Raw genomic sequence first — 26700 nt, 5'->3', positions numbered from 1 at the left:
GTCCCACTTCCATTATACCACCTGAATGTGACGGTCAGTGACCACCGTGCCATCACTTACCTGTATGATTACACGAAACAGAATGATGGAAAACTTACACGGTTTCTTTACATCTTCTGGGGTCCACTCCGAGATTAGACATTATGGCGTAATTACTCAGACGGGAATATAAAACAGATAAAAAAATAAAAGCTATAATGCAATAATTAGATGCAAACAAAAGCTTTTATTATGAAATCATACATAGGAGTATCCGCACCATATAGATGTAACATACAACAAACCACCGCAGATGGAACCCGGGTGACTCTAATGCACATGGTAATGTACAGGGTATATATGGATAGGATCTTGTATCAGAAAACACTCAGCACTCCTGATCAAGATGAGTGTCTGCAACAAGTTAGGCAAACTAGAAGTGAAAACACGTTCCAATGGCCGCCATATTGTCGTGTAGCAATACAGATTGTGCAAACTGGTATTAGACATTCACATTTACACAAAGCACAAGACACAAAATAAACAGCAGAAAAAAGACCTAAGCATTTAGGATGTATTATTTAGGAAGTAAATAGAGGTACATTAATGAAAAGCGTGAGTAGCAGTCATCAGTCTATTTGTGACGTTCTCTAGAGTGGTGGTCTCTTGGACTGTGCAAGGCAGTACGTTCCATGGTAAGGGCTGCAAAGTTAAAAATTTGACCCTTAAATGAATGACAGGAGATTCTTGGTACTGCTGGTAACAGTCCTTCATCTGTAGAAGCAAGCAAGCAGGGCAGTAAGGAGGCAGAAGCTGCTTCTAGCACCTTGGACCATGTAATGTTGGGCTGGGAAGGTCAGTTAGCCAATTATGAAATAGATTTGTCATCTTACAGGCAGCCGGTGAAGGGAGCAGAGAATGGGTGTTATGTGGCAGGAACGGGCTGGTTAGGTAACAGCTTGGCTGCTGCATTATGTACTATCTGCAAGCTCTGTAATTATTTTGCTGGGTGACCCAGGTAGATGGCATTGCAGTAGTCTATGAACTTCCGAGGGAATCAAGTGTTTGATTCTGGCTATGGTCCACAGATGGAAGAATGAGGATTTGTATGTGGCAGATACCTGATGTCTGTGTCAGCCACATACTAGGACAACACAAAGATTCAGCACACGTTCAGTATTTTGCGATTCTGAACACCAAAGCATAAATCCAGATGGTTGGTAAAGTCTTGTCCTTTATTGGGGAGCTTCTATTATGTTTCACAAAGACTGAGTCACAGCCAACTGGCATCATCCACCCCTGGCGCTCAGCTAGACAACCATTTATTGGTATTAGGTTCTCAGTACATGGAGCAAAAAGCAGGTCATCTGCATAGCAGTGGTAGACCAGGCCATGACGTCTGATTATATCACCCAGTGCTAGCATGTATATTTTATAAAGCATAGGAGATAGGATTCACCCTTGAGGAACATTGCATGACAGTGATGATTATACTCCAGAAGATTTAAATGGTTCCGTACTTGGGTAATGTCTAATGTGTTCAACAAGAGCGGATTTATTTCTCTCACAGCATGAAAACGGCTTCTCACCTGTGTGACTTCTCTGATGTGTAACAAGAGATGATTTCTGTGTAAACCATTTCCCACACTCAGAACAGGAAAACGGCTTCTCACCTGTGTGACTTCTCTGATGTGTAACAAGAGATGATTTCTGTGTAAACCATTTCCCACACTCAGAACAGGAAAACGGCTTCTCACCTGTGTGACTTCTCTGATGTTTAACAAGAACTGATTTAAATGCGAAACATTTCCCACACTCAGAACAGGAAAACGGCTTCACACCTGTGTGACTTCTCTGATGTGTAACAAGAGCTGATTTCTTTGTAAAACATTTCCCACACTCAGAACAGGAAAACGGCTTCTCACCTGTGTGACTTCTCTGATGTGTAACAAGAGCTGATTTCTTTGTAAAACATTTCCCACACTCAGAACAGGAAAACGGCTTCTCACCTGTGTGACTTCTCTGATGTGTAACAAGAGCTGATTTCTTTGTAAAACATTTCCCACACTCAGAACAGGAAAACGGCTTCTCACCTGTGTGACTTCTCTGATGTGTAACAAGAGCTGATTTCTTTGTAAAACATTTCCCACACTCAGAACAGGAAAACGGCTTCTCACCTGTGTGACTTCTCTGATGTGTAACAAGATCTGATTTCCATGCAAAACATTTCCCACACTCAGAACAGGAAAACGGCTTCTCACCTGTGTGATTTCTCTGATGTGTAGCAAGATTTGAGTTGCGTGCAAAACATTTCCCACACTCAGAACAGGAAAACGGCTTCTCACCTGTGTGACTTCTCTGATGTGTAGCAAGATTTGAGTTGCGTGCAAAACATTTCCCACACTCAGAACAGGAAAACGGCTTCTCACCTGTGTGACTTCTCTGATGTATAACAAGATGTGATTTCCGTGCAAAACATTTCCCACACTCATAACAGGAAAACGGCTTCTCACCTGAGTGACTATTCTGATGTTTAACAAGAACTGATTTCAATGCAAAACATTTCCCACACTCAGAACAGGAAAACGGCTTCACACCTGTGTGACTTCTCTGATGTGTAACAAGAGCTGATTTCTGTGTAAAACATTTCCCACACTCAGAACAGGAAAACGGCTTCTCACCTGTGTGACTTCTGTGATGTGTAACAAGAGCTGATTTCTTTGTAAAACATTTCCCACACTCAGAACATGGAAATGGCCTCTCCCCTGCCTTAGCTGGCTGATGGGTAATGAGCTTTGTGTTCTGTGTAAAACATTTGGCATCTATAGAACAGGGAAACACTGTATCTACTGTCAGAGCTGTAACAGATGCACCAATATCAGAGTGATCAGGAGAACATTTCCCAGGATCAGGGGGATCAGCTGATAGAGCTGGATATATAATTGGGGTAATGGGGTTATCTCCTGGAGAATCCTGTCTACTGTCATTATCTCTTATGTCACAATCCGGGGATAACATTAGATGTCCTTCTGAGATATTCCTGCTTGTGTGTCCATCTGCTGGAAATAAAATACATTATGGAAAATAAGATTTCTCTGACGTCCTAGTGGATGCTGGGGACTCCGTAAGGACCATGGGGAATAGCGGCTCCGCAGGAGACTGGGCACAAAAGTAAAGCTTTAGAACTACCTGGTGTGCACTGGCTCCTCCCCCTATGATTAGAAATGAGAATAACCGCGCTGTTGCCGGGATTTAAGTGTTTTAGCTGCCCTGAATAAAAATAAACAATTCAAATAGATACTAAAACAAGGTGCTTGTGACGAATGCGCCTCTCATGCTCCTTTCCACAGACGCAGAAAAGGCCTTTGATCGGGTGGATTGGGATTTTATGGAGGCAGTGCTTCGGCGATTGGGTCTGGGGGATGTTTTCTTACAAAAAATTCTCTCATTATATAGGGCCCCATCTGCTCGGATTAGGGTGAATGGCGTCCTCTCGGAGCCCGTATCAATTACTAACGGCACACGCCAGGGTTGCCCGCTGTCACCCTTAATATTTGTTTTATGCATGGAGGCACTGGCACGTGCGATCAGATGCAACCCTGACATTGTGGGACTACGGGTAGGTAACACTGACCATCGTTTGGCCCTCTTTGCTGATGACTTATTGGCAGTCATAACGAATCCATTGATCTCTCTACCTAACCTTATGAAGGAATTCGCACGGTTCGGAGATATGTCAAATTTTAAAATTAATTATTCAAACTCTATGGCGATGAATGTCACACTTCCGTCTGCCACGGCATCCCTCCTATCGCAATCATTCCAATTTACATGGCAAAAATCCCATATTACGTATCTGGGAATCCAGATTCCTTCGGCACTTAACACTATAACTGCTATTAATCATACCCCACTACTCCGCAAACTGAGACAGGAGATGGGGCACTGGCTCACGCAGAGGTTTTCATGGCTAGGCCGTATAAATATAGTAAAGATGAACATTCTCCCCAGGTTGCTATACCTTTTTCAAACCACTCCTTTAAATCTTCCCCCTCAATTTTTAGCTGAAGCACACAAGGCGATAAGCCACTTTGTCTGGGGCGGTCGGAAACCTAGGTTCAAACATAGCCACCTATCTAGACTGAAATCCCAAGGCGGACAGCAATTGCCCATGATCTCTGCATACTACTGTGAAGACCAGGAGTATTAGAGCATAAACTCAGAGTGTACTCCAGGACTTCTGGGTCAGGTCACGCAGACAGGAGACAGATAAAGATATAACAATATATTTATTAGGTGTTTACTTAGTACAAGCTCTCTAAATCAACTATAAGATAAACACAGTTGAAATTAACCCAAGAACAACAGGTCCCAATAAACAGCAGTTTACCGTCAGACTTCCCAGCACTTTCCCACATGCTCTTGTCCGGATGTAGTATAATTGTGGAGGATCACAGGAGTTTCAAGCAGTGTTCATATAGCAGAGCCAACAAGTCTGCAAATCCAGAGAAAAGTGGGTAATCCAGTAGCCACAATGCTCCCAGGCCAAATCCTCAGCACACTAGCAGGAGCTGAGACTCCAGGACTAGTAGCTTTTAGAAGCCAAACTCACACACACTGGTGATCTCTTGCCTTCCCTTTTTAAACAACATTCTAATTTCCACCACCAAAAGTCCCTCCTGATTGGAAGAGTTCCATGAAGGTCTGTAAAAGAGATGAGTCATGAGGAGATCCCCCCTGCTGTTCTCATGGCCCAGTGTCTGACTCAGTCCTAGGGGAGAACAATGGGATCTTGACACAATTAATCCCTTGGTGATGGGGGAAGATAGCCAGTCACTCCCTGTTTTATCCTTTTATAGTCATACAATATGTAACCTCAGAGGGCTCCAACTGCTCCCAGCTTCCTGCTATAGGTGTCTAGTGACTGGTCCAGCATAACACATCACACCTGGCCCTGTTTAAGAACAATAGCTACTACAACATAGTCAGAATGGACCTTGGACAGTATATTCTGTCACAACTACCACGCCGCAATACTGCATAGAGTTGTAGACTGGTCCCGTCCCGTCTCACATAGGAAGCAATGGGTCGAACTGGAGTCATCTTCTACCAGCCTTAATCTACAAGTAGTGCCCTGGCTCCCTAGATTTAATCGCTCATCACATCCCACTGTGGGACCTACTTTGGCTTTATGGCGGACGCTTCGCTATAAGATGGGAATCTCGTCAAAACGAACATCCCTTATGCCTATCTTCGACAACCCGTTATTCCCCCCGGGTGGGTCCAATAGGATTGCTTCTAGATGGGAAGGGGCGGGTGTGACTAGGGTGGGTCACTTGCTTGCGCATGGCAAACTCAAAATGTTCTCTGAAATACGGAGAGCGGGCGACATTCCTTCTAAAGATTATTGGTTTTACCTTCAGGTACACCATTTTGTTACCTCGAAACGAGAGACAATAGACTTGTATAAAACTCTCACGCCTTTTGAGTCCATGTGCGACCAGGAGATAACCCCCACACATGTAGTGTCGGGAATCTATAAGATTCTTCAACAAGGTTCCTTTCCTACTGTCCCCTCTTTTTGTGACGCATGGGATAGAGACTTCATGCACCGGGGAATCAAGATCCACTGGGACACACACTGCAAGGTCATGGCACAATGCTCCACTAGTCTGGACGTTGTGGAAACGCAATATAAATTACTAACAAGATGGTATAGATGCCCGTCCCTTCTGCATAAATTCTACCCCTCAGTTTCCCCTTTGTGCTGGCGATGTGGTAGGGATACGGGCACACTGATACACATATGGTGGGATTGTCTGTCGATTGCCCCTTTTTGGAATACGATCATAGACCTATCCACAAAGATTTTGGGTGGCCCTGTCCCGCCGGGTCCGGACTTTTGGCTATTATCGCATTCAGATATACCCCTTTCCCGCTACAAGAAATCCCTCCTTAAACACTTAAATAACGCAGCAAGAGCTGTACTCCCGGTGCATTGGAAATCCACTAACCCACCGACAATATGGGAGTGGTTCCAACGCATTGACTTCTATATGCATATGGAGAATGTTTATTCTGCCGCCTTGGACAAATACTCAGATTACATAGCTACCTGGCTCCCTTGGATTGAATTCAAGATCACTAACACCTATGCTGATTATGCACCCTGACCATACATTGAGGACGGGGGTCCTTAAGGCCCCCGCTTTGGCTTCTGTATGTGCTACATATGTGGCCTACCTACTCCCCTCCCCATTCTGCTTCCCCCCTCTCCCCCCTCTTCCCTTTGTCCTCCTCTTTATCTATTTGTTTCCAAATGTTTACTACCTCACACTTTCTATAAAAGCTATGTTATTAAGCGATATCGATATGAGGATGTTTTTGATCCCAGATTTTGTACAATCTACCAAACGTGGCACAGTTTAAGAAAAGATAGATGAAACTGTTGATTCCTTTTTACTGCAAACATTTATTGATGTATATAACTACAATTGATAAGATATGAGACTGTTGTCTACATTCTATTCTATGATATGTATGTTAACATATTTGGAAAATGTTTTATATTATAAAATGAAAAATAAAGAATTTAAAAAAAAAAAAAAAACAAGGCGCTTGTGACAATATGTATTCTATTTTGCAACAATTTAAATGTTGCAATACTGTAGTGCAATACCTGTAAAAAAGAAAAGGATTAGTAATGTTTACAGCTCCTTTTGCGTTTATTTTCAGTCCTGCCGGATTTTTCTGTAAAACCGGCTCCTTATCCCATTGAAATCTCTGTACGGGGTGACGGTAACCCCGTAGTATAGGGAAAGATAGGGTTACCGTCACCCCGTACAGAGATTTCAATGACTTCCTCCCCCTATGACCCTCCTCCAAGCCTCAGTTATATTTTTGTGCCGAACGAGAAGGGTGCACACTAGGTGGCTCTCCTGAGCTGCTTAGTGAAAAGTTTTTTATGTTCAGTGAGACCTGCTGGCAACAGGCTCACTGCATCGAGGGACTAAGGGGAGAAGAAGCGAACTCACCTGCGTGCAGAGTGGATTGGGCTTCTTAGGCTACTGGACATTAGCTCCAGAGGGATCGATCACAGGCCCAGCCATGGATGGGTCCCAGAGCCGCGCCGCCAGCCCCCTTACAGAGCCAGAAGAGCGAAGAGGTCCAGAAATCAGCGGCAGAAGACGTCCTGTCTTCAACAAGGTAGCGCACAGCGCTGCAGTTGTGCGCCATTGCTCTCAGCACACTTCACACTCCGGTCACTGAGGGTGCAGGGCGCTGGGGGGGGGGGGCGCCCTGAGCAGCAATAAAAACACCTTGGATGGCAAAAAATGCATCACATATAGCTCCTGGGCTATATGGATGAATTTAACCCCTGCCAGAATACACAGAAAAACGGGAGATAAGGCCGCCGGGAAGGGGGCGGAGCCTATCTCCTCAGCACACTGGCGCCATTTTCCCTCACAGCTCCGTTGGAGGGAAAGCTCCCTGGCTCTCCCCTGCAGTCACTACACTACAGAAAGGGTTAAAAAAGAGAGGGGGGCACTAATTAGGCGCAGTATTAAAAATACAGCAGCTATAAGGGGAAAAACACTTATATAAGGTTATCCCTGTATATATATAGCGCTCTGGTGTGTGCTGGCAAACTCTCCCTCTTCTCCCCAAAGGGCTAGTGGGGTCCTGTCCACTATCAGAGCATTCCCTGTGTGTGTGCTGTGTGTCGGTACGATTGTGTCGACATGTATGAGGAGGAAAATGGTGTGGAGGCGGAGCAGATTGCCTGTAATAGTGATGTCACCCCCTAGGGGGTCGACACCTGAGTGGATGAACTGTTGGAAGGAATTACGTGACAGTGTCAGCTCTGTATAAAAGACAGTGGTTGACATGAGACAGCCGGCTACTTAGCTTGTGCCTGTCCAGACGTCTCATGGGCCGTCAGGGGCTCTAAAGCGCCCGTTACCTCAGATGGCAGATACAGACGCCGACACGGATACTGACTCCAGTGTCGACGGTGAAGAGACAAACGTGACTTCCAGTAGGGCCACACGTTACATGATTGAGGCAATGAAAAATGTTTTACACATTTCTGATAATATGAGTACCACCAAAAAGGGGTATTATGTTCGGGGAGGAAAAACTACCTGTAGTTTTCCTGAATCTGAGAAATTAAATGAGGTGTGTGATGATGCGTGGGTTTCCCCCGATAACAACTGATAATTTCTAAAATGTTATTGGCATTATATCCTTTCCCGCCAGAGGTTAGGGTACGTTGGGAAACACCCCCTAGGGGGGATAAGGCGCTCACACACTTGTAAGAACAAGGGCTCTACCCTCTCCTGAGATGGCCGCCCTTAAGGATCCTGCTGATAGAAAGCAGGAGGGTATCCTAAAATGTATTTACACACATACTGGTGTTATACTGCGACCAGCAATCGCCTCAGCCTGGATGTGCAGTGCTGGGTTGGCGTGGTCGGATTCCCTGACTGAAAATATTGATACCCTAGATAGGGACAGTATTTTATTGCCTATAGAGCATTTGAAAGATGCATTTCTATATATGCGTGATGCACAGCGGAATATTTGCCGACTGGCATCAAGTCTAAGTGCGTTGTCCATTTCTGCCAGTAGATTATGGACACGACAGTGGTCAGGTGAGGCGGATTCCAAACGGCAATTGGAAGTATTGCCTTATAAAGGGGAGGAGTCATTTGGGGTCGGTCTTTTAGACCTCGTGGCCACGGCAACAGCTGGGAAATTCACGTTTGTACCCCAGGTCGCCTCTCAACATAAGAAGACGCCGTATTATTAGGCGCAGTCTTTTCGTTGGCAAGCGGGCAAAGGGTTCCCCATTTCTGCCCGTGACAGAGGGAGAGGAAAAAGGCTGCAGAAATCAGCCAGTTCCCAGGAACAGAAGCCCTCTCCTGCCTCTGCCAAGCCCTCAGTATGACGCTAGGGCTTTACAAGCTCAGGCACGGTGGGGGCCCGTCTCAACAAATTGGAATTCGAGACGTCCCCCCCTCGCCGTTTCCTAAAGTCGGCTTTACCGACGTCTCTCTCTGACAGGGAGGCAGTTTGGGAAGCCATTCACAAGCTGTATTCCCAGCAGGTGATAATCAAGGTACCCCTCCTGCAACAGGGAACGGGGTATTATTCCACACTGTTGTGGTACCGAAGCCGGACGGCTCGGTGAGACCGATTCTAAATCTAAAATCTTGAACACTTACATACAGAGGTTCAAATTCAAGATTGAGTCACTCAGAGCAGTGATTGCGAACCTGGAAGAAGGGGACTACATGATGTCTCGGGACATCAAGGATGCTTACCTTCATGTCCCAAATTACTCTTCTCACCAAGGGTACCTCAGGTTTGTGGTACAGAACTGTCACTATCAGTTTCAGACACTGCCGTATGGATGGTCCACGGCACCCCGGGTCTTTACCAAGGTAATGGCCGAAATGATGATACTCCTTCGAAGGAAGGGAATTTTAGTTATCCCTTACTTGGACGATCCCCTGATAAGGGTATGATCCAAGGAACAGTTGGAGGTCGGTGTAGCACTATCTCAGGTAGTGTTGCGGCAGCACGATTGGATTCTCAATATTCCAAAATCGCAGCTGATTCCGACGACTCATCTTCTGTTCCTAGGGATGATCCTGGACACAGTCCAGAAAAAGGTGTTTCTCCGGGAGGAGAAAGTCAGGGAGTTATCCAAGCTAGTCGGGAACCTCCTATAACCGAGCCAAGTCTCAGTACATCAATGAAAGGGTTCTGGGAAAAATGGTGGCTTCTTACGAAGCAATCCCATTCGGCAGTTTCCACTCAAGAACTTTCCAGTGGGACCTGCTGGATAAATGGTCCGGGTCGCATCCTCAGATGCATCAGCGGATAACCCTGTCACCAAGGACAAGGGTGTCTCTCCTGTGGTGGTTGCAGAGTGCTCATCTTCTAGAGGGCCGCAGATTCGGCATTCAGGACTGGGTCCTGGTGATCACGGATGCCAGCCTGCGAGGCTGGGGAGCAGTCACACAGGGAAGGAATTTCCAGGGCTTATGGTCAAGCCTGGAGACATCACTTCACATAAATATCCTGAAGCTAAGGGCCATTTACAATGCTCTAAGCTCAGCAAGACCTCTGCTTCAAGGTCATCTGGTGTTGATCCATTCGGACATCACGGCAGTCACCCACGTAAACAGACAGGGTGGCACAAGAAGCAGGAGGGCAATGGCGGAAGCTGCAAGGATTCTTCGCTGGGCGGAAAATCATGTGATAGCACTGTCAGCAATATTCATTCCGGGAGTGGACAACTGGGAAGCAGACTTCCTCAGCAGACACGACCTCCACCCGGAAGAGTGGGGACTTCACCCAGAAGTCTTCCACATGATTATAAAACTCGACGGGTATTGCGCCAGGTCAAGGGACCCTCAGGCAATAGCTGTAGACGCTCTGGTAACACCGTGGGTGTACCAGTCAGCGTATGTGTTCCCTCCTCTGCCTCTCATACCCAAGGTACCGAGAATTATAAGATGGAGAGGAGTAAGCACTATATTCGTGGCTCCGGATTGGCCAAGAAGGACTTGGTAACCGGAACTTCAAGAGATGCTCACGGAGGATCCGTGGCCTCTACCTCTAAGAAGGGACCTGCTCTAGCAAGGACCCTGTCTGTTCCAAGACTTACCGCGGCTGCTTTTGACGGCAGAGCGTTTGAACGCCGGATCCTGAAGGAGAAAGGCATTCCGGATGAAGTCATTCCTATCCTGATCAAAGCCAGGAAGGATATAACCGCAAAACATTATCACCGCATTTGGCGAAAATATGTTGCGTGGTGCGAGGCCATTAAGGCCCCAACGGAGGAATTTCAACTGGGTCGATTCCTGCATTTCCTGCAAACAGGAGTGTCTTGGGCCTAAAATTAGGATCCATTAAGGTTCAGATTTCGGCCCTGTCGATTTTCTTCCAGAAAGAACTGGCTTCAGTCCCTGAAGTTCAGACGTTTGTAAAAGGGGTACTGTATATACAACCTCCTTTTGTGCCTCCAGTGGCACCTTGGGATCTCAATGTAGTTTTTGGGTTCCAAAACTCACATTGGTTTGAACCACTTAAATATGTGGAGTTAAAATATCTCACATGAAAAGTGGTCATGCTGTTGGCCCTGGCCTGGGCCAGGCGCGTGTCAGAATTGGCGGCTTTATCCTGTAAAAGCTCTCATCTGATTTTCCATTCGGACAGGGCGGAATTGAGGACTCGTCCTCAGTTTCTCCCTAAGGTGGTTTTCAGTGTTTCACCTGAATCAACCTATGGTGGTGCCTGCGGCTACTAGGGACTTGGAGGATTCCAAGTTGCTAGACGTTGTCAGGGCCCTGGAAATATAGGTTTCCAGGACAGATGGAGTCAGAAAATCTGACTCGTTGTTTATTCTGTATGCACCCAACAAGCTGGGTGCTCCTGCTTCTAAGCAGACTATTGCTCGTTGGATTTGTAGTACAATTCAGCTGGCACATTCTGTGGCAGGCCTGCCACAGCCAAAAATCTGTAAATGCCCACTTCACAAGGAAGGTGGGCTCATCTTGGGCGGCTGCCCAAGGGGTCTCGGCCTTACAACTTTGCCGAGCAGCTACTTGGTCAGGAGCAAATACGTTTGTAAAATTCTACAAATTTGATACCCTGGCTGAGGAGGACCTGGAGTTCTCTCATTTGGTGCTGCAGAGTCATCCGCACTCTCCCGCCCGTTTGGGAGCTTTGGTATAATCCCCATGGTCCTTACGGAGTCCCCAGCACAAACTAGGACGTCAGAGAAAATAATAATTTACTTACCGATAATTCTTTTTCTCGTAGTCCGTAGTGGATGCTGGGCGCCCATCCCAAGTGCGGATTGTCTGCAATACTGGTACATAGTTATTGGTACCAAAAAATCGGGTTATTGCTGTAGTGAGCAATCTTTTCTAGAGGCTCCTCTGTTATCATGCTGTTAACTGGGTTTAGATCACAAGTTATACGGTGTGATTGGTGTGGCTGGTATGAGTCTTACCCGGGATTCAAAATCCTTCCTTATTGTGTACGCTCGTCCGGGCACATTATCCTAACTGAGGCTTGGAGGAGGGTCATAGGGGGAGGAGCCAGTGCACACCAGGTAGTTCTAAAGCTTTACTTTTGTGCCCAGTCTCCTGCGGAGCCGCTATTCCCCATGGTCCTTACGGAGTCCCCAGCATCCACTACGGACTACGAGAAATAGAATTATCGGTAAGTAAATTCTTATTTTTACTCACCGGTAAATCTATTTCTCCTAGTCCGTAGTGGATGCTGGGAACTCCGTAAGGACCATGGGGAATAGCGGCTCCGCAGGAGACTGGGCACAACTAAAAGAAAGCTTTAGGACTAACTGGTGTGCACTGGCTCCTCCCCCTATGACCCTCCTCCAGACCTCAGTTAGGATACTGTGCCCGGAAGAGCTGACACAATAAGGAAGGATTTTTGAATCCCGGGTAAGACTCATACCAGCCACACCAATCACACCGTACAACTCGTGATTTTAAACCCAGTTAACAGTATGATAACAATGGAGCCTCTGAACAGATGGCTCTCAACAATAACCCGTTTTAGTTAACAGTAACTATGTACAAGTAATGCAGACAATCCGCACTTGGGATGGGCGCCCAGCATCCACTACGGACTACGAGAAATAGAATTACCTGTGAGTAAATTCTTATTTTCTCTGACGTCCTAGTGGATGCTGGGAACTCCGTAAGGACCATGGGGATTATACCAAAGCTCCCAAACGGGCGGGAGAGTGCGGATGACTCTGCAGCACCGAATGAGCAAACTCAAGGTCCTCCATAGCCAGGGTATCAAACCTGTAGAATTTTGCAAATGTGTTTGAACCCGACCAAGTAGCAGCTCGGCAAAGTTGTAAAGCCGAGACCCCTCGGGCAGCCGCCCAAGAAGAGCCCATTTCCTCGTGGAATGGGCTCTTACAGATTTAGGATGCGGCAGTTCAGCCGCAGAATGTGCAAGTTGAATCGTGCTACAAATCCAACGAGCAATAGTCTGCTTTGAAGCAGGAGCATGGGTGAATACAGGATAAATAGCGAGTCAGTTTTCCTGACTCTAGCCATCCTGGAAACATAGATTTTTAAGGCCCTGACTACGTCCGGCAACTTGGAATCCTCCAAGTCCCGAGTAGCCGCAGGCACCACAATAGGTTGGTTCAAATGAAACGCTGATACCACCTTAGGAAGAAATTGGGAACGAGTCCTCAATTCCGCCCTATCCATATGAAAAACAGATAAGGCTTTTACATGACAAAGCCGCCAATTCTGATACACGCCTGGCGAAGCCAAGGCCAGAAGCATGACAACTTTCCACGTGAGATATTTTTGCTCTACTGTTTTCAGTGGCTCAAACCAATGCGACTTTAGGAAATCCAACACCACGTTGAGATCCCAAGGTGCCACTGGAGGCACAAAAGGGGGCTGAATATGCAGCACTCCTTTTATCAAAAGTCTGAACTTCAGGCAGTGAAGCCAGTTCTTTTTGGAAGAAAATCGACAGAGCCGAAATCTGGACCTTAATGGAACCCAATTTGAGGCCCATAGTCACCCCTGACTGTAGGAAGTGCAGAAATCGACCCAGCTGAAATTCCTCCGTTGGTGCCTTCCTGGCCTCACACCAAGCAACATATTTCCGCCATATGCGGTGATAATGTTTTGCGGTCACCTCCTTCGTAGCTTTAATCAGCGTAGGAATGACTTCCTCCGGAATGCCCTTTTCCTTTAGGATACGTTCAACCGCCATGCCGTCAAACGCAGCCGCGGTAAGTCTTGGAACAGACAGGGCCCCTGCAGCAGCAGGTCCCGTCTGAGCGGCAGAGGCCATGGGTCCTCTGAGACCATTTCTTGAAGTTCTGGGTACCAAGCTCTTCTTGGCCAATCCGGAACAATGAGTATAGTTCTTACTCCTCTCCTTATTATCCTCAGTACCTTGGGTATGAGGGTGAGAGGAAGGAACACATAAACCGACTGGTACACCCACGGTGTCACTAGAGCGTCCACAGCTAACGCCTGAGGGTCCCTTGACCTGGCGCAATATCTTTTTAGCTTTTTGTTGAGGCGGGACGCCATCATGTCCACCTGTGGCCGTTTCCAACGGTTCACAATCAGCTGGAAGACTTCTGGATGAAGCCCCCACTCTCCCAGGTGGAGGTCGTGCCTGCTGAGGAAGTCTGCTTCCCAGTTGTCCACTCCCGGAATGAACACTGCTGACAGTGCTATCACGTGATTCTCCGCCCATCGAAGAATCCTTGTGGCTTCTGCCATTGCCACCCTGCTTCTTGTGCCACCCTGGCGGTTTACATGGGCGAACGCTGTGATGTTGTCTGACTGAATCAGAACCGGTTGGTTTTGAAGCAGGGGTTCTGCTTGACTCAGGGCGTTGTAAACGGCACTTAGTTCCAGAATAGTTATGTGTAGGGAAGTTTCCTGACTCGACCATTGTCCTTGGAAGTTTCTTCCCTGGGTGACTGCCCCCCAACCTCGGAGGCTTGCATCCGTGGTCACCAGGACCAAGTCCTGTATGCCGAATCTGCGGCCTTCGAGCAGAGGAGCACTCTGCAGCCACCACAGCAGAGACACCCTGGCCCTCGGGAACAGGGCGATTAACCCATGCATCTGGAGATGCGATCCGGACCACTTGTCCAACAGATCCCACTGGAAGATCCTTGCATGGAATCTGCCGAAGGGAATTGCTTCGTAAGAAGCTACCATCTTTCCCAGGACTCGCGTGCAGTGATGCACCGACACCTGCTTTGGTTTCAGGAGGTCCCTGACCAGAGATGATAATTCCTGGGCCTTCTCCACCAGGAGAAATATCTTCTTCTGTTCTGTGTCCAGAATCATGCCCAAGAACAGCAGACGCATCGCAGGAATCAGCTGCGACTTTGGGATATTCAGAATCCAGCCGTGCTGATGTAGCACTTCCTGAGATAGGTCTACGCTGACTAGCAACTGCTCTTTGGACCTTGCCTTTATAAGGAGATCGTCCAAGTACGGAATAATCATGACTCCCTTCTTTCGGAGGAGCATCATCATTTCGGCCATTACCTTGGTAAATACCCTCGGTGCCTTGGACAAACCAAACGGCAGCGTCTGGAATTGGTAATGACATTCCTGTACCACAAACCTGAGGTACTCCTGGTGGGGTGGATAATTGGGGACATGCAGGTAAGCATCCTTGATGTCCAATGACACCATAAAATCCCCCTCTTCCAGGCTTGCAATAACCGCTCTGAGCGATTCCATCTTGAACTTGAACTTTTTATATATAAATGTTCAAGGATTTTAAATTTAGAAAGGGTCTCACCGAACCCTCTGGTTTCGGTACCACAAACATTGTGGCATAGTAACCCCGTCCCTGTTGAAGGAGGGGTACCTTGATTATCACCTGCTGAAGATACAGCTTGTGAATTGCCGCCAGTACTACCTCCCTTTCTCCGAGGGCAGCAGGTAAGGCTGATTTGAGGTAACGGTGAGGGGGAGTCGCCTCGAACTTCAGCTTGTATCCCTGTGATACTACTTGCAGAACCCAGGGATCCACCTGCGAGCGAGCCCACCGGTCGCTGAAGTTCCGGAGACGCGCCCCCACCGCACCTGGCTCCGCCTGTGGAGCCCCAGCGTCATGGGGTGGACTTAGAGGAAGCGGGGGAAGATTTTTGATCCTGGGAACTGGCTGTCTGGTGCATCTTTTTCCCTCTTCCCTTGCCTCTGTGCAGAAAGGAAGCGCCTTTGACCCGCTTGCTTTTCTGTGGCCAAAAAGACTGTTTCTGATAATACGGTGCTTTCTTAGGCTGTGAGGGAACTGAGGTAAAACTTTTTACTTCCCAGCTGTTGCTGTGGATACGAGGTCCGAGAGACCATCCCCAAACAATTCCTCACCCTTATAAGGCAGAATCTCCATGTGCCTTTTAGAATCAGCATCACCTGTCCACTGCCGGGTCCCTAATACCCTCCTGGCAGAAATGGACATTGCATTAAATCTGGATGCCAGCCGGCAAATATCCCTCTGTGCATCCCTCATATATAAGACGACGTCTTTAATATGCTCTATGGTTAGCAAAATAATATCCCAGTCGAGGGTAACAATATTATCTTACAGGGTATCAGACCACCCATACTGAGGCAATTGCAGGTCTCAGTATAGTACCCGAGTGTGTATATACAGACTTCAGGATAGCCTCCTGCTTTCTATCAGCAGGCTCCTTCAAGGTGGCCGTATCCTGAGACGGCAGTGCCACCTTTTTTGACAAACGTGTGAGCGCCTTATCCACCCTAGGGGATATCTCCCAACGTGACCTATCCTCTGGCGGGAAAGGGTACGCCATCAGTAACTTTTTAGAAATTACCAGTTTCTTATTGGGGGAACCCCACGCTTCTTCACACACTCCATTCAACTCATCTGATGGGGGTACAAAACACTGGCTGCTTTTTCTCCCCAAACATAAAACCCCTTTTTAGTGGTACTTGGGTTAATGTCAGAAATGTGTAACACATTTTTCATTGCCGAAATCATGCAACGGATGCCCCTAGTGGATTGTGTATATGTCTCAACCTCGTCGACACTGGAGTCAGACTCCGTGTCGACATCTGTGTCTGCCATCTGAGGTAGCGGGCGTTTTTGAGCCCCTGATGGCCTTTGAGACGCCTGGGCAGGCGCCGGCTGAGAAGCCGGCTGTCCCACGGCTGTTACGTCATCCAGCCTTTTATGTAAGGAGTTGACACTGTCGGTTAATACCTTCCACATATCCACCCACTCTGGTGTCGGCCCTGCAGGGGGTGACATCACATTTATCGGCACCTGCTCCGCCTCCACATAAGTCTCCTCATCAAACAAGTCGACACAGCCGTACCGACACACCGCACACAGACAGGGAATGCTCTGACTGAGGACAGGACCCCACAAAGTCCTTTGGGGAGACAAAGAGAGAGTATGCCAGCACACACTACAGCGCTATTTAATCAGGGAGTTACACTAACAGAACGTGATTTATCCCTATAGCTGCTTTTTATATACAGTTTGCGCATAAATTTAGTGCCCCCCCTCTCTTTTTAACCCTTTGAGCCTGGAAGCTGCAGGGGAGAGCCTGGAGAGCTGTCTTCCAGCTGCACTGTAAAGAGAAAATGGCGCCAGTGTGCTGAGGGAGATAGGCCCGCCCCTTTTTCGGCTGACTTCTCCCGCTCTCATAAGTGTATTATGGCAGGGGATATTTACACATATATAGCTTATTAGGCTATATTATGTGTTGTTTGCCAAAGTCAAAGTACTCTAATTGCAGCCCAGGGCGCCCCCCCCCCAGCGCCCTGCACCCATCAGTGACCGGAGTATGTGGTGTGCATAGGGACCAATGGCGCACAGCTACAGTGCTGTGCGCTACCTTAATGAAGACTGGAGTCTTTAGCCGCCGATTTCCAGGACGTTCTTCTTGCTTCTGGCTCTGCAAGGGGGACGGCGGCGCGGCTCCGGGACCGGACGACCGAGGCTGGGCCTGTGTTCGATCCCTCTGGAGCTAATGGTGTCCAGTAGCCTAGAAGCCCAAGCTAGCTGCAAGCAGGTAGGTTCGCTTCTCTCCCCTAAGTCCCTCGTAGCAGTAAGTCTGTTGTCAGCAGATCTCACTGAAAATAAAAAACCTAATAAATACTTTCTTTACTAGAAGCTCAGGAGAGCCCCTAGTGTGCAACCAGCTCGAGCCGGGCACAGATTCTAACTTAGGTCTGGAGGAGGGGCATAAAGGGAGGAGCCAGTGCACACCAGATAGTACCTAATCTTTCTTTTAGAGTGCCCAGTCTCCTGCGGAGTCCGCTATTCCCCATGGTCCTTACGGAGTTCCCAGCATCCACTAGGACGTTAGAGAAAATAAGAATTTACTTACCGATAATTCTATTTCTCGTAGTCCGTAGTGGATGCTGGGATTCCGTAAGGACCAAGGGAATAGCGGCTCCGCAGGAGACAGGGCACAAAAAGTAAAAGCTTTAAGACTAGCTGGTGTGCACTGGCTCCTCCCCCTATGACCCTCCTCCAAGCCTCAGTTAGGATACTGTGCCCGGACGAGCGTACACAATAAGGAAGGATTTTGAATCCCGGGTAAGACTCATACCAGCCACACCAATCACACTGTACAACCTGTGATCTGAACCCAGTTAACAGCATGATAACAGAGGAGCCTCTGCAAAGATGGCTCTCAACAATACAAAACCCGATTTTTGTAACAATAACTATGTACAAGTATTGCAGACAATCCGCACTTGGGATGGGCGCCCAGCATCCACTACGGACTACGAGAAATAGAATTATCGGTTAATAAATTCTTATTTTCTCTGACGTCCTAAGTGGATGCTGGGACTCTGTAAGGACCATGGGGATTATACCAAAGCTCCCAAACCGGCGGGAGAGTGCGGATGACTCTGCAGCACCGAATGAGAGAACTCCAGGTCCTCCTCAGCCAGGGTATCAAATTTGTAGAATTTTGCAAACGTGTTTGCCCCTGACCAAGTAGCTGCTCGGCAAAGTTGTAAAGCCGAGACCCCTCGGGCAGCCGCCCAAGATGAGCCCCCCTTCCTTGTGGAGTGGGCATTTACAGATTTTGGCTGTGGCAGGCCTGCCACAGAATGTGCAAGCTGAATTGTACTACAAATCCAACGAGCAATCGTCTGCTTAGAAGCAGGAGCACCCAGCTTGTTGGGTGCATACAGTATAAATAGCGAGTCAGTTTTCCTGACTCCAGCCGTCCTTGAATATATATTTTTAGGGCTCTGACAACGTCTAGCAACTTGGAGTCCTCAAAGTCCCTAGTAGCCGCAGGCACCACAATAGGTTGGTTCAGGTGAAACGCTGACACCACCTTAGGGAGAAACTGGGGACGGGTCCGCAGTTCTGCCCTGTCCGAATGGAAAATCAGATATGGGCTTTTGTAAGATAAAGCCGCCAATTCTGACACTCGCCTGGCCGAGGCCAGGGCCAACAGCATGGTCACTTTCCATGTGAGATATTTCAAATCCACAGATTTGAGCGGTTCAAACCAATGTGATTTGAGGAATCCCAGAACTACATTGAGATCCCACGGTGCCACTGGAGGCACAAAGGGGTGCTGTATATGCAGTACTCCCTTGACAAACGTCTGGACTTCAGGAACTGAAGCCAATTCTTTCTGGAAGAAAATTGACAGGGCCGAAATTTGAACCTTAATGGACCCCAATTTGAGGCCCATAGATACTCCTGTTTGCAGGAAATGCAGGAATCGACCCAGTTGAAATTCCTCCGTCGGGGCCCTCCTGGCCTCACACCACGCAACATATTTTCGCCAAATACGGTGATAATGTTGTGCGGTCACCTCCTTCCTGGCTTTGATCAGGGTAGGGATGACTTCCTCCGGAATGCCTTTTTCCTTCAGGATCCGGCGTTCAACCGCCATGCCGTCAAACGCAGCCGCGGTAAGTCTTGGAACAGACAGGGTCCTTGCTGAAGCAGGTCCCTTCTTAGTGGCAGAGGCCATGGGTCCTCTGTGAGCATCTCTTGAAGTTCCGGGTACCAAGTCCTTCTTGGCCAATCCGGAGCCACGAGTATAGTTCTTACTCCTCTCCGTCTTATAATTCTCAGTACCTTGGGTATGAGAGGCAGAGGAGGGAACACATACACTGACTGGAACACCCAAGGTGTTACCAGAGCGTCCACAGCTATTGCCTGAGGGTCCCTTGACCTGGCGCAATACCTTTCTAGTTTTTTGTTGAGTTTGGTTTTTCCCAACGGTTCACAAACATGTGGAAGACTTCCGGATGAAGTCCCCACTCTCCCGGGTGGAGGTCGTGCCTGCTGAGGAAGTCTGCTTCCCAGTTGTCCACTCCCGGAATGAACACTGCTGACAGTGCTATCACATGATTTTCCGCCCAGCGAAGAATCCTTGCAGCTTCCGTCATTGCCCGCTTGTGCCGCCCTGTCTGTTTATGTGGGTGACTGCCGTGATGTTGTCCGACTGGATCAACACCGGCTGACCATGAAGCAGAGGACTTGCTAGGCTTAGAGCATTGTAAATTGCCCTTAGCTCCAGTATATTTATGTGAAATGAAGTCTCTAGGCTTGACCACACTCCCTGGAAATTTCTTCCCTGTGTGACTGCTCCCCAGCCTCGAAGGCTGGCATCCGTGGTCAACAGGACCCAGTCCTGAATGCCAAATCTGCGGCCCTCTAGAAGATGAGCACTCTGCAACCACCACAGAAGAGACACCCTTGTCCTTGGAGACAGGGTTATCCGCTGATGCATCTGAAGATGCGATCCGGACTATTTGTCCAGCAGATCCCACTGAAAAGTTCTTGCATGGAATCTGCCGAATGGAATCGCTTCGTAAGAAGCCACCATTTTTCCCAGTACCCTTGTGCATTGATGCACTGACACTTGGCCTGGTTTTAGGAGGTTCCTGACTAGCTCGGATAACTCCCTGGCTTTCTCCTCCGGGAGAAACACTTTTTTCTGGACTGTGTCCAGAATCATCCCTAGGAACAGCAGACGTGTCGTCGGACTCAGCTGCGATTTTGGAATATTTAGAATCCACCAGTGCTGTCGTAGTACTACTTGAGATAGTGCTATTCCGACCTCTAACTGTTCTCTGGACCTTGCCCTTATCAGGAGATCGTCCAAGTAAGGGATAATTAAGACGCCTTTTCTTCGAAGAAGAATCATCATTTCGGCCATTACCTTGGTAAAGACCCGGGGTGCCGTGGACAATCCAAACGGCAGCGTTTGAAACGGATAATGACAGTTCTGTACCACGAACCTGAGGTACCCTTGGTGAGAAGGGCAAATTGGGACATGGAGGTAAGCATCCTTGATGTCCAGAGACACCATATAGTCCCCTTCTTCCAGGTTCGCTATCACTGCTCTGAGTGACTCCATTTTGAATTTGAACCTTTGTATGTAAGTGTTCAAGGACTTTAGATTTAGAATAGGTCTCACCGAGCCGTCCGGCTTCGGTACCACAAACAGTGTGGAATAATACCCCTTTCCCTGTTGTAGGAGGGGTACTTTGATTATCACCTGCTGGGAATACAGCTTGTGAATGGCTTCCAATACCACCTCCCTGTCGGAGGGAGACGTTGGTAAAGCAGACTTCAGGAACCGGCGAGGGGGAGATGTCTCGAATTCCAATCTGTACCCCTGAGATACTACCTGCAGGATCCAGGGGTCCACTTGCGAGTGAGCCCACTGCGCGCTGAAACTCTTGAGACGACCCCCCACCGTACCTGAGTCCGCTTGTAAAGGCCCCAGCGTCATGCTGAGGACCTGGCAGAAGCGGGGGAGGGCTTCTGTTCCTGGGAAGAGGCTGCCTGCTGCAGTCTTTTCCCCCTTCCTCTACCCCGGGGCAGATATGAGTGGCCATTTACCCGCTTGCCCTTATGGGGACGAAAGGACTGAGGTTGAAAAGACGGTGTCTTTTTCTGCTGAGAGGTGACCTGGGGTAAAAAGGTGGATTTCCCAGCTGTTGCCGTGGCCACCAGGTCCGATAGACCGACCCCAAATAACTCCTCTCCTTTATACGGCAATACTTACATGTGCCGTTTGGAATCCGCATCACCTGACCACTGTCGTGTCCATAAACTTCTTCTGGCAGAAATGGACAGCGCACTTACTCTTGATGCCAGAGTGCAAATATCCCTCTGTGCATCTCGCATATATAGAAATGCATCTTTTAAATGCTCTATAGTCAATAATATATTGTCCCTGTCCAGGGTATCAATATTTTCAGTCAGTGACTCCGACCAAGCTACCCCCGCACTGCACATCCAGGCTGAGGCGATTGCTGGTCGCAGTATAACACCAGTATGTGTGTATATACTTTTCAGGATATTTTCCAGCTTTCTATCAGCTGGTTCCTTGAGGGCGGCCGTATCAGGAGACGGTAACGCCACTTGTTTTGATAAGCGTGTGAGCGCTTTATCTACCCTAGGGGGCGTTTCCCAGCGCGCCCTAACCTCTGGCGGGAAAGGGTATAATGCCAATCATTTTTTAGAAATTAGCAGTTTTTTATCGGGGGAAACCCACGCTTCATCACACACCTCATTTAATTCATCTGATTCAGGAAAAACTACAGGTAGTTTTTTCACACCCCACATAATACCCCTTTTTGTGGTACTTGTAGTATCAGAAATATGCAAAACCTCCTTCATTGCCGTGATCATGTAACGTGTGGCCCTACTGGAAAATACGTTTGTTTCTTCACCGTCGACACTGGAGTCAGTGTCCGTGTCTGTGTCGACCGACTGAGGTAACGGGCGCTTTAGAGCCCCTGACGGTGTTGGAGACGCCTGAACAGGCACTAATTGATCTGCCGGCTGTCTCATGTCGTCAACAGTCTTTTTCAAAGTGCTGACGCTATCACGTAATTCCTTAAATGAGACCATCCAGTCAGGTGTCGACTCCCTAAGGGGTGACATCACTATTACCGGCAATTGCTCCGCCTCCACACCATTTTCCTCCTCATACATGTCGACACACACGTACCGACACACAGCACACACACAGGGAATGCTCTGATAGAGGACAGGACCCCACTAGCCCTTTGGGGAGACAGAGGGAGAGTTTGCCAGCACACACCAGAGCGCTATAATATGTATAGGGACAACCTTATATAAGTGTTTCTCCCTTATAGCTGCTATGTAGTTTATATATGCCAAATTAGTGCCCCCCCCCTCTCTTTTTTACCCTGTTTCTGTAGTGCAGGACTGCAGGGGAGTGTCAGGGAGACGTCCTTCCAGCGGAGCTGTGAGGGAAAATAGCGCTTGTGTGCTGAGGAGATTGGCTCCGCCCCCTTCTCGGCGGCCTTTTCTCCCGCTTTTTACAGAAAAACTGGCAGGAGTTAAATACATCCATATAGCCCAGGAGCTATATGTGATGTATATTTTGCCAAAAAAAGTGTTTATATTGCGTCTCAGGGCGCCCCCCCTCCCAGCGCCCTGCACCCTCAGTGACCGGAGTGTGAAGTGTGCTGAGAGCAATGGCGCACAGCTGCAGTGCTGTGCGCTACCTTTACTGAAGACAGGACGTCTTCTGCCGCCGATTTCTGGACCTCTTCTGTCTTCTGGCTCTGTAAGGGGGCCGGCGGCGCGGCTCCGGGACCCATCCATGGCTGGGCCTGTGATTGATCCCTCTGGAGCTAATGTCCAGTAGCCTAAGAAGCCCAATCCACTCTGCACGCAGGTAAGTTCGCTTCTTCTCACCTTAGTCCCTCGATGCAGTGAGCCTGTTGCCAGCAGGACTCACTGAAAATAAAAAAACCTAAGTCTAAACTTTTACTCTAAGCAGCTCAGGAGAGCCACCCAGATTGCACCCTTCTCGGCCGGGCACAAAATTCTGAGGCTTGGAGGAGGGTCATAGGGGGAGGAGCCAGTGCACACCAGCTAGTCCTAAAGCTTTTATTTTGTGCCCAGTCTCCTGCGGAGCCGCTATTCCCCATGGTCCTTAAGGAAGTCCCAGCATCCACTACGGACGTCAGAGAAAAGTGTTTATTACTCACCTGTGCTGATATCTGTAGGAATCTCCTCCTCCTTACACTGCTGATCACCCCTCACATACGTCTCTTCTTCTTCCTCTATATTTTCTGCCTTTATATCAGTCATATACATCTCTTCTTCTCCCTCTATATCTTCTGCCTTTATATCAGTCACATACGTCTCTTCTTCTTCCTCTATATCTTCTGCCTTTATATCAGTCACATACGTCTCTTCTTCTCCCTCTATATCTTCTGCCTTTATATCAGTCACATACGTCTCTTCTTCTTCCTCTATATCTTCTGCCTTTATATCAGTCACATACGTCTCTTCTTCTCCCTCTATATCTTCTGCCTTTATATCAGTCACATACGTCTCTTCTTCTTCCTCTATATCTTCTGCCTTTATATCAGTCACATATGTCTCTTCTTCTACCTCTGTACCTTGTATTTTAATATCAGACAGACGTTGTGCCTAAAAAACAAACAAACAAACACTCTAATGACATTTGCATACAGTCTAATTAAACTGAGGTGAAACAGTATAATATCAGTGTACAAGACACAGCTCCTCTACAGATCATGTAGTTACAGTCACTTTGGTGTATGGGTGAGACCCTAAATCCCACCTACCTGATCCTCCTGTGGGATCCTGTGATTCTCCTCTGTACAATCCTGGGAATACAGAGGACGGGGACATCTCTCTGGGGTATCTCTGTTACTGGGTCCATCTGTAGGAGACACACAGTGACTGAGTACAGTGTATATATGTGATTATCAGATGATGTGTGTATATAGGGGGCCCCCATACCTGTTCTCCCCTGTACAATACATGACAGTCTCCTCTTACCCAGTGATGTGAGGGGCCGGTGATTCTCCATCATCACGTCCTTGTACTGACCCCTGTGTTCCTCTATATACTCCCCCTCCTGCATGGAGACATAGACAGTGACAACCTGACACCTTATAGGAACCTGACACACACAGTGATACAGTCATCACCCAGACACATCCCCTGGTGTTACTGTATAATGTCCCATTCCCAGCAGTCACCTCTCCAGTCATCACCCAGACATGTCCCCTGGTGTTACTGTATAATGCCCCATTCCCAGCAGTCACCTCTCCAGTCATCACCCAGACACATCCCCTGGTGTTACTGTATAATGTCCCATTCCCAGCAGTCACCTCTCCAGTCAACGCCCAGACATGTCCCCTGGTGTTCCTGTATAATATCCAATTCCAAGAAGTCACCTCTCCAGTCATCAAGCAGACATGTCCCCCGGTGTTACTGTATAATGCCCCATTCCCAGCAGTCACCTCTCCAGTCATCACCCAGACACATCCCCTGGTGTTACTGTATAATGTTCCATTCCCAGCAGTCACCTCTCCAGTCAACGCCCAGACACGTCCCCTGGTGTTACTGTATAATGCCCCATTACCAGCAGTCACCTTTCCAGTCATCACCCAGACACACCCCCTGGTGTTACTGTATAATGTTCCATACCCAGCAGTCACCTATCCAGTCATCACCCAGACACATCCCCTGGTGTTACTGTATAATGTCCCATTCCCAGCAGTCACCTCTCCAGTCATCACCCAGACACGTGCCCTGGCGTTACTGTGTAATGCCCCATTCCCGGCAGTCACCTCTCTAGTCATCACCCAGACACATGCCCTGGTGTTACTGTATAATGTCCCATTCCCAGCATTCACCTCTCCAGTCAGCAGCTGAATGATCTTGTTGGTGAGTTCCAGGATCTTCTGGTCACTGTGTCTCTCATGTATCAGTGAGTGAGGTGGAGGCACCGTAATGGGGCTCTGGGTTCTGCTTAGTCCTTCTGACAAACAGGGACGGCTGCTGGGTGTCTCACACTCATTGGATGTCTTCTTCACTACTGTGCAATCCTGCAAAATGGGGAAGGCATCAATATCACTATAAATACTGCCAGATACCCTCACCTCCCCAGTCATGTCCCTGTATTATCACTATAGATATAAGTGATGTCACAGTGACACTCCCAGATCCCCTCACCTCCCCAGTCATGTACCTGTATTATCACTATAGATATTAGTGATGTCACTGTGATGCTCCCGCATCCCCTCACCTCCCCAGTCATGTCCCTGTATTACTATAGATATAAGTGATGTCACTGTGACGCTCCCAGATCCCCTCACCGCCCCAGTCATGTCCCCGTATTATTACTATAGATATAAGTGATGTCACTGTGACACTCCCAGATCCCCTCACCTCCCCAGTCATGTCCCTGTATTATTACTATAGCTATAAGTGTAGCTCCCTAGTATGATGCTATGATTTGTACGAGTGTAAATAAATGAAATTTATATGGTAGTTATATGCCCTTGAGGGTGATCCTATTTCAATGCACCCTGTACTATGGGATCAGCGGGACAGTGGGACTAGATGGGCACGAGGGGACTGGAGAAAATTCTTCTAGAAGCCCCCGCGCCAGGACAAAGTGGTGTTCGCGTGCTGGTGGAGGAAGATACAGCGTCCGAGGAGAGAGACCATTAACTGGAAAAAGGACTGACCGGTAAACGGAGTTTAGAGGCTGTGTGGTGCAGAGAGCGGAGAACGGGTGGTAGCGGGTGAGGTCCTGAGTCCCTGAGCCTGGCCTGAACTGGTGGTGTAACGGCGGCCTGACTACGAGCAGGGGCAGCTCAGCAGAAGAAACGGGGAGTGACCTGACCATGGAGACAGGAGATTTGGTCGTGCTGCACCGACCGAGCGTACCAGCGTACCGCTAGTTAGCGACAGAAAGTGACAGCTCCTCTAGGGTCACTGGGTGTCCCATTATACATAAGCAGCGGTGGCGGACAGTGAAAGACGTGCCCATCAGGTGGGTGGTCCTACGCAGTACAAGAGGAAAGAGTCGCAGCCTACGAAACGGGGGATGTGATACAGGAGGCGGCCAGCGTTGCTCAGTAAGGAGGAGGCAGAAGATATGGGGGGAGTAACGGCTGGACATCCAATTCGCATGAGTCATAAGTGAAATTCCACCCCAGCACTCCGTACATGCCCAAGGAATGTTAATGGGATTTGGAGCAGCCCTAGGTGTAATATAGGGACGAACGCTGTGCACACACCCCTTAGTCCCGCTGCTGCGGAACCCGTAGTGAGACTGCTATTCATATACAGATAGGCCGGCACCATCTACGGTATCTGCGAAACCCATAGTGA

The 26700-nt window shown here is 48.3% G+C and overlaps 1 protein-coding gene across 1 annotated transcript; it reads right to left on the bottom strand.

Moving 5' to 3' along the window:
* Positions 1-206: 206 nt before the first annotated feature.
* LOC135006687 (oocyte zinc finger protein XlCOF6-like) lies at positions 207-25472 on the bottom strand. Its single transcript, XM_063952050.1, has 5 exons — positions 25215-25472; positions 24352-24430; positions 24135-24232; positions 23529-23976; positions 207-3035 (listed from the first exon to the last, which is right to left on the bottom strand). Exons 1-5 carry the CDS (start codon positions 25470-25472, stop codon positions 1468-1470), a joined length of 2451 nt encoding a protein of 816 aa, XP_063808120.1. The 3' UTR covers positions 207-1467.
* Positions 25473-26700: the final 1228 nt, after the last annotated feature.

This window comes from Pseudophryne corroboree, unplaced genomic scaffold (assembly GCF_028390025.1).
Source record: "Pseudophryne corroboree isolate aPseCor3 unplaced genomic scaffold, aPseCor3.hap2 scaffold_2153, whole genome shotgun sequence".
Lineage (NCBI taxonomy): Eukaryota > Metazoa > Chordata > Amphibia > Anura > Myobatrachidae > Pseudophryne > Pseudophryne corroboree.
Note: the sequence above shows the minus strand (reverse complement) of the source record. Positions and strands in the feature narration are given on the sequence as shown.